General features: G+C 57.2%; 2 protein-coding genes across 4 annotated transcripts; one reads left to right on the top strand and one right to left on the bottom strand.

Annotated features, from left to right (window-relative positions):
• The first annotated feature begins 944 nt into the window (after positions 1 to 944).
• SLC7A4 (solute carrier family 7 member 4) lies at positions 945 to 3,592 on the top strand. Its single transcript, XM_010720441.3, has 4 exons — positions 945 to 1,991; positions 2,095 to 2,771; positions 3,125 to 3,233; positions 3,378 to 3,592. Exons 1-4 carry the CDS (start codon positions 1,010 to 1,012, stop codon positions 3,569 to 3,571), a joined length of 1,962 nt encoding a protein of 653 aa, XP_010718743.1. The 5' UTR covers positions 945 to 1,009; the 3' UTR covers positions 3,572 to 3,592.
• A 2,548-nt stretch (positions 3,593 to 6,140) lies between these two features.
• On the bottom strand, positions 6,141 to 8,086 carry LOC104913579 (leucine-rich repeat-containing protein 74B-like). 3 transcript variants are annotated; one of them, XM_019621150.2, is made up of 4 exons: positions 7,819 to 8,086; positions 7,536 to 7,631; positions 6,987 to 7,159; positions 6,141 to 6,521 (listed from the first exon to the last, which is right to left on the bottom strand). In XM_019621150.2, exons 1-4 carry the CDS (start codon positions 7,975 to 7,977, stop codon positions 6,506 to 6,508), a joined length of 444 nt encoding a protein of 147 aa, XP_019476695.1. In that variant the 5' UTR covers positions 7,978 to 8,086; the 3' UTR covers positions 6,141 to 6,505. The 3 variants fall into 3 exon arrangements, with proteins under 3 accessions (XP_019476695.1, XP_019476694.1, XP_019476692.1); XM_019621149.2 differs by having other exon boundaries at positions 7,012 to 7,159; XM_019621147.2 differs by having other exon boundaries at positions 6,142 to 6,445; positions 7,819 to 8,085.
• Between the last annotated feature and the right edge of the window lie 13 nt (positions 8,087 to 8,099).

The following is an 8,099-nucleotide window of genomic DNA, read 5'->3' as shown; positions in this document are numbered from 1 at the left end:
GGCGCAGAGGTGAGCGAGACCGGAGAGGGGGGGGGAAGCTTTGGGGTTCGATGTCTGGGTGAGATTTCGCCTTTCTTCCGGAGCCCGGAGGTTTCCCCCCTCCCCTCGCCCCGGATCAACACCCGCACGGACAATGGGCGGTGGCTCCGCGTCTTCTGATCCCGGTGACGGATGCGGAGCTGCGTGCGTGTCACCGCGGCTCCGTTCCCGTGGCCGGTGCCGGGAGGAAGCCGGCTGTGGGTCGGAGGTTTGGGGGAGAGCGGCCGTCTGAGCAGGGTTTGGGGGATTGGGAGCAGCCCCCGAGGCGCAGATGGAGCGCGTTGCGTCCTGGTGGTTCCGTGCATGGGTTTGACCCCTGGGAAGCGGCCGGCGCAGACCCTGCGTGGCCCCTTGGTGGGCTCTCCGAACACCGGGGCTTCCTCTGGGCAGGGAGGTGATGGATAAGGTGCCGGGCAGCAGCGCGGTCTGCTGTGACCAGAGTGCCTTGGTTTGTGTTCTAACAGCGATCTTTCAAAAGGGAAGGGTGGGGAAATGCTGTACCGGGGGTGCTGCTGTTCCCCTCCACCTGGTTTTCAGGCACGGCTTCCTGCACTGTGCCTACAGCAGCACACTGCAGCGCTGACCCCAGTGCACGCTACGGAGCAGGGGATGTTCGTGCTCAGTAGGTCTGAACCCAAGGAAACGTGCGACTTCCCCTCCCTGTGCCCAGCTTTCCTAGGCGGGATTTAGGCAGTGGAGGAGAAGCACAGGGGCTGCTCAGTCATGGAATCATTAAAGTTGGAAAAGACCTCTCACATCCCCAACCCACTCCCACCATTGCCCACTGCCCACGTCCCTCAGTGCCGCATCCCCATGGTTCTTGAACACATCCAGGGACGGTGACTCCACCACCATCTCTCTGGTCCCAGTGGGTCACGCAGCAGAACGGAACCAGAGCATTCCCAATCTGCTGCTGGGCTCCTCATGCCTTCCTGCTTCCCACCAGGTCTCCCAGCAGGGTACCTGCAGGATGGCGAGATGGCTGCCTCGCTCCACGGACTTGACCCGCTTCTGCCAGAAACTCAACAGAGTGAAGACCTTGGAGGCCGACATGATGGAGACGTCCTTCAACAGGTGCCTTTCCACCATCGACTTGACGCTGCTGGGCATCGGGGGCATGGTGGGCTCTGGGCTTTATGTCCTCACGGGCACCGTGGCCAAGGAGATCGCCGGCCCCGCCGTCATCGTCTCCTTCATCATTGCTGGCTTCGCCTCCCTCCTGGCTGCTCTCTGCTACGCTGAGTTTGGGGCCCGGGTGCCCAAGACGGGCTCTGCCTACATGTTCACCTACGTGTCCGTGGGTGAGATTTGGGCTTTTCTCATCGGCTGGAACGTGCTGTTGGAGTACATGATCGGGGGCGCAGCGGTGGCCAGGGCCTGGAGCGGTTACCTGGACTCCATCTTCAACCACAAAATTAAGAACTTCACCGAGACCCACGTTGGCACCTGGCAGGTGCCTTTCCTGGCCCACTACCCTGACTTCCTGGCGGCTGCCATCTTGCTGGTGGCCACCGCCTTCATCTCCTTTGGGGCCAAAGTGTCCTCCTGGCTCAACCACGTCTTCTCGGCCGTCAGCATGGGCGTCATCCTCTTCATTCTCATCATGGGCTTCGTTCTTGCGCAGCCCAAGAACTGGAGTGCCCAGGAGGGAGGCTTTGCCCCCTATGGGCTGTCGGGCATCATGGCTGGCACGGCCACCTGCTTCTACGCCTTTGTGGGCTTCGATGTCATCGCAGCCTCCAGCGAAGAAGCCAGGAACCCGCAGAAGGCCGTCCCCAGGGCCATTGCATTCTCCTTGGGGTTGGCCACCGGTGCTTACATCCTCGTGTCCATGGTGCTGACGCTGATGGTGCCCTGGCACACGTTGGATCCCGACTCTGCCCTGGCTGACGCTTTCTACAGGAGGGGCTATTCCTGGGCAGGATTCCTGGTGGCTGCCGGCTCCATCTGCGGTGAGTGTGGATTTGTGGGAGGTGTTGGGAGAGCGTGGGGTCGGGTGCTGGTTTAGTTGGGGCCTACTCTCACATGGGGCCCTTTTCTCTGCCCACCCCTCAGCGATGAACACGGTCCTGCTGAGCAACCTCTTCTCCCTGCCACGCATCGTCTACGCCATGGCCGAGGACGGGCTCTTCTTCCAGGTGTTCTCCCGGGTGCACCCGCGCACACAGGTGCCCGTCATCGGCATCGTGGTCTTTGGGCTGCTCATGGCCCTGTTGGCCCTCGTCTTTGACCTGGAGGCTCTGGTGCAGTTCCTGTCCATTGGCACGCTGCTGGCCTACACCTTCGTGGCCGCCAGCATCATCGTGCTGCGCTTCCAGCAGCAGAAGGCGGATGGCCCCACGCAGCCGGCCGGCAGCCAGCCCAACCCTGAGCAGCGTGAGGGCATCGCTGCCCCCGAGCTGAAGGAGTACGAGTCCTTCTCCGACAAGCTGCAGCTGGTGGGGAGTGACAAGAGCAAGGAGCACCGTGAGCCAGGGCAGCTGAAGGCAGCCTTCGAGCCCTACCTGGAGTTTCTCAGTGACTTCTACCCGGGCGAGGTGGTCACGGTGGCTGTGGTGACCCTGATGGTGTCTGCTGTCTGCCTTTGCTCCATCTTGGTGTTTGGCAACACCCACCTCCACCTGCCCACCTGGAGCTACTCCCTGCTGCTCGTCCTCTTCAGCCTGGGCTTCGTGCTCAGCCTCCTCCTCATCTGGGCACACGAGCAGCAGCGCAGCACCCAGACCTTCCAGGTGGGTCCCATGCTGATGTTAGGGGGAAGTTGTTAGGGGCAAATACTTTATTCTGAGGGTATTGAGGCTCTAGCCCAGGCTGCCCAGAGCGCTGTGGGTACCCCATCCCCAGCGGTCCTCCAGGCTATGGATGGGGTCCTGGACAGCCTGAGCAGGGGGGGGCAACCAGCCAAGGGCAGGGTTTGGGGCTGGGGGGGGCTGCGAGGTCTCTCCCAACCCAATTATGCTGTGATTCTATGACTGGCATGGGGTATTGGTGTCAGCAGCATCACCTGGGGTGCAGGTGTGGTTGGGTGGGAGGCAGTCCCGGGGTACAGCTGGCAGCCCCTCACCACTAGCTCCATCTCTTGCAGATCCCTCTGGTTCCCCTGTCCCCAGCACTGAGCATTGTCCTCAACATCTATCTCATGCTGAAGCTCAGCTACATGACGTGGCTCCGCTTTGCTATTTGGCTCATCCTTGGTGAGTGCTCCCGGTACCCAGAAACCATTTATTCTGGCAAGAGGAAAGCAGGTTCTGGGACCTGATGGCAAGGCTGAGCCAGGACCTCTGTGCCAGGGCTGTGCTGCTGGGTGGACGTGCTGACCTCCTTCTCCCTCACTCCAGGCCTGCTCGTCTACTTTGGCTACGGCATCTGGCACAGCAAGGAGAACCTACGGGAGTCACGACCGCAGCGTGTCAGCGCCCGCTACGTGGTGTTCCCCAGTGGCAGCCTGGAGGAGACGGTGCAGGCAGTGCAGCCCAGCCCTCAGCCTGCCGCCGGGCTGCCAGACACCGACACCACTGAGGTCAAGAGATGACGCCCATGGGAGGGGGCTCTGTGGCTCTGGCAGTGCCCACCCAACCTCCGGACCCCTCTGTTCTGCCTGACCCCTGTGCGGCGAGGGCTGCCCGGGTGCAGGGCTCTGTCCAGGGGTGCTGCTCACTCTTCCTTGCAGAGCATGGTGGGGCTGGCCCCCTCCCTCCCAGCACTGGGGAGCAGCGCTCTGCCCCCAGCCCCAGTGCCTGCCATGCTCAGAGGGAGCCTCATCCCCACTCTGTTCCCCTGCGCCCACCCAGATGCCATGCAGCAAATCCCCTTTTTCCAGCTCATCCCCACTGCCTTGCATGGATGGAGGATGGAGACAGGCAGTGTGCCCATCCCAGCCTCATCCTGGCTTCTGCTGCAGCCCTGCTGAGCCCTGTGCTGCCGTTCTCTCTGCCTGCACTTCTCCCCTTCAATGCCAGCACCGAGAGGCACAAGGAGCAGCCAGGGCCACATCAGCTGGGGAAGGGACATGGCAGCATGCAGGCTGGGGACCTGGTTTGTAGGCAGGACTATGGAAAGGGTGGCACAGCTTGTGCCCTTCCCCTGTGCCCCAGCAGCTGCCACACCTCTGGGCTTGGGTGCTGCCTTTCCCTGGCTCCCAGGGGCTCAGGATGGGCTCAGTGGGTGCTTTTTGGTGTCATCCCCCCAGGTGCAGGTTTTGGAGGGTGCTGGAAGAGGCTGCTGAACCCCTTAGGCTTTGCAATGCAGACCTCCTGCCCCACAGCATCCCAGCATCCTCCTATGTGGCTGTGCCCTGGTGGGAGCTGCTCCTATCCCCTGCCCAGTCCCCTTGGGGGCTCTGCACCCCTGGACAGTGCCCATGTCCTGCTCCCCCCGCACTGTCACTGCTGCCCAGCCCCTGCCCCGCTGTGGCCCTGTTTGGCACCTCTGTGTAGTGGTTGTGAGCAACGGGCTGACCTGTTCACCCCCATAAATGCTGGTTCTGCAATGGCTCTGGGTGCATGTGCTGTGTTCCCCTCATAGCCCACTTCTTCCCAGCAGTGAATGGCTTTTGGCCAGAGCTGTGGGCATGGGGCAGGGAGCTGGAGCCCTGTGGATACACTGGGGCTGAAAGCTTTTATGCCAGGGACAGGGCTGAGCAGAGCAGTGTCCTGGCACTGGGATAGGGTCTGTGGTGTTGTCCCAGAGCTGTGACCTGAGCTGAGAGAACGTTCAAACCCAGTGTTAATGATGTGAATTAAAGACAAGCCACAGAATACATGCGTGGCCCCAGCATTGTTCTGCATTGTTCCATGAGCTTAACCAACCCAAATGGAGTTGTAAAAATGCAGAGAAACAATGCTCACCTGTAAGAGGGATGGTGGCCGTGGGGACCACGTGGGCTGTGTGTGGGTGGGCAGTGACGTGGCTGCAGGGAATTAAGGATGGAGATGTGATTAGTGGCAGCCTGGGAGGAGCGTGCCCTCTGCAGCACCATTGGGTTGGTTACAATCCTTACCCAGGGTTACAGGATTGGTTGGTTCTTCTGTTCCATCCCACATCCTGCTGAGGTAATGTGCCCTACACAGAACACGTATTAATTGGTTTTAAATTGTCCACCTAATAATGCTCAAAGCCATTTTTCTTAGTAGCCACCGCTAGCCAGGGAGCAATCTTACAGTGATTTGTTCCTTAAAAGAAACAGCATTTTTCTGGGGCTCGTGGAATTGGTCTAATCAGCCCGGCTGGATTGCGTGGAGATCAGTCTAATTGCAGTGCTACAGGGGGAGGTATGTAGGTCAGAGTGGTATAAGAGTTCTGGAAAACTGACACGGCTTTGGAGGTCATGGAGCAGCTCACACGTGCCATGAGCCAGGCTCTGCCTGGGGCTGCTGCATGGGCGAGCATCCCCACTGCACTGGGGAGGTGCAGCACTGAGTTTTGGGGCCTTTTCTAACTCTGTGGTTCTCAACCATCTGCCACCCCCCCTGCACAGAGGAGCTGCAGGGCTGGCTGCAAGTAATCCGCTCATTATCCCACGTGAGCCTCCCATCCTCCTGCACACACAGCCTGAGGATGAGGTAAGCGCTGCGCTCATCCCCAGCAGCAGTGAATATCCTCCTTCCCTGGGCCTGAGAAAGGCAGGATATTGAAAACTGGCACACCCCCAGGTGTATGCATTCCCTCAGCCCCAGCACGGGGAAATCAGACTGAATATTGCAATAGAGGTGAAAGCACTCACAAAAACACTCCTCTGTGCTGGTGGAGCAGCTCGGAGTTTTGCTGCAGGCTGCTCCGCTCCATCCCTGCCCCAAATGATGCTTATTAGTAGCTAAACATTTTGTGATCACCAGCATGACTTGCACCAGAGCTGTTTCACGTGGATCTGGTCCCTGAGCCTGCCTGGAGCATGAAGGCTCACCTGCCAGAAACAATCAGAGCAGATCAGGAGTGCTGCAAGGAGCCAGGCTGCTGGTCTGCAAGAAAGTGGAGAGGAGTAAAGGCTGCAAGCAGACCATAATCAAATCAAAAGCTACCCAATAATGAAGGAGAAATTATCACTAATGCCAACAACCAGTATTTCCAGAGCTTAAAACATGCAAGAGACCTCTCTGAATGGTTTGGACAGTGGAGTCGTAGACACAGATGTTATTTATTAGATACATAACATGTAGAATAGTTTGTACATCTATAGGACAGTTCCTTTTCTGCAAAATGTAATTGCATAGAGCTATTTGCTCCCCAGCAGCACAGAGAGGATGCCCTGGATGCTGCTGGGTGATGGCAGACGCGTTGCAGGGAGGGGGAAAGGGTTAAAGCCACCTGCTGCTGTCAGTGCTGAATCACTGCTGAGTGCCCGTCCTGTTTCCTGGCAGCTTGTAGCATCCATCCAATGTGAAACTCAAAAAAGAAAGAGTTGTGCATCCTGGAAATAACACCAGTCGTGACCTAAGATGGAGTCTTCACCCTGGGGAGTATGAGCTCCTCACAAGGCCAAGGAGCTGGGGAAGGAAGCAGCTGAAAATGAGTCACCGCTGCATCTGACAGCCAGTCCAGCAAAGGCAAGCCTGGCTGTTTGCAGGACAGCTGAAGAAAGCAAGCATCTGTGCACAGCACAGCTCTGGACAGACTTTGCTTGCTGTGTAAGCACACTGCACTCCTGAGCTGTGCAGATTCCCCTGCAGCAGACCATGGCACATGGTGTTCCACCAGCCCAAAGATGATGATTAAAAAGGAGCCATCGCCCATGGGGAAGCTCTTGCATGTGCTGGAAGAGACTCAGAAGCAGACGCAGCAGAAAACTTAAAAGTGAGCAGACAGGAAAACTTCTGAGTGACAGCAACAGAGTGACAGCCAACATTCCCACAGCTCCCGCCTTCAGTGCTGCCCTGGGGTGTCCCTGTGTCATTGGTTTGCTCAGCAGTACTGGGATATCAGGCAGAAGCAGCAGCCCCAAAGAGACTCACATTAAGGCAGAGTTATGGGAATTACCCAACACTTTGGGCTGAGGCCAAAGCTCGACTGCCAACAGACTTTTCCTCTGCAATTTTGTGCTTCCACCACGTCGGAGAAGAAGATTTGGGAGAAGTGTTTGCACGGCCTCACACAGCTCTGCCAACTCTTTGCTCACAGGAATGTCCTAGAAGGAAGAATCACTGCAGGTAAGCAAGTGCATGGTATGATGTACCCTCTTGGGGCTGCCCACATTATGGGTAGGTGTGAGGTTCATCTGAGCAGCAGCATCCTGCTACCTGGGCAAGGAGAAGAGCTGAGGTGATGAAGCAGCACAATGAAGATATGGGTTTTCTCTTTTTAGAAATCAAAGTACTTGCTAATTATTTGGTCCTAAGGGCACTGAGCAGTTACCAGTCTGAAAGAAAGCCTCTATTCCTGAAACGATGCTCTTTGGTGAACTACGTGGGATGTCTTGTGCCTGAATCCCTCTGGCAGCACTTTGTTATTCACACACTCAGCTTCTTCCCTCCCCTCCCTCTTCCATCTGCTGTCACACTTACTGGCAGGTCCAGGATCTCCATGCCAGTGCCAGAATTTGCCTGTAGAGCTTTGAGGACCCCACAGCATCCTTCGTTCTGCATGGGATTTCTGATCATCTGAAGGCAAGAAGAAAACAGCAGGAGGATACACAACAGCTCTTCCCATCCCCAACACGTTTTTCTTTGGCTTTGTGAGAGCTCCAGTTTGCCTCTTTAAGCTGGACACCACTTGGCACAAAACTGTCTACAGTAACAGCAAACCATCAGCCACACGCTAAAGCCCCCTCATGGCAAAGTTACTCACCTTAAGGATCTTCAGAGTCTTGTTTTCTCTCAGGCCAACTGCCAGTCGCAGAGCTCCTTCCACAGAAATACGATTATTGCTAAAAGCAGATGGATGGCATGAGTCACAGCCTGAGCTCCAGGTTCTCCATGCCCACACAGCCAGGCTGATACAAGACATTACTGCATTGCTCTGGCAAAGGATATCCAACCTCCTGTTGCACCCAGTGCTGAAAACCGTGGTGTCCAGAGGGAATTCAGGGCAGCTCCCTGCTACTATCTTTGTCTGCTCTTCTTTTTTTT

This window comes from Meleagris gallopavo, chromosome 17, assembly GCF_000146605.3.
Source record: "Meleagris gallopavo isolate NT-WF06-2002-E0010 breed Aviagen turkey brand Nicholas breeding stock chromosome 17, Turkey_5.1, whole genome shotgun sequence".
Classification (NCBI taxonomy): Eukaryota; Metazoa; Chordata; class Aves; order Galliformes; family Phasianidae; genus Meleagris; species Meleagris gallopavo.
The sequence above is the reverse complement of the archived record's forward strand: the minus strand, read 5'-3'. Positions and strand labels throughout refer to the sequence as shown.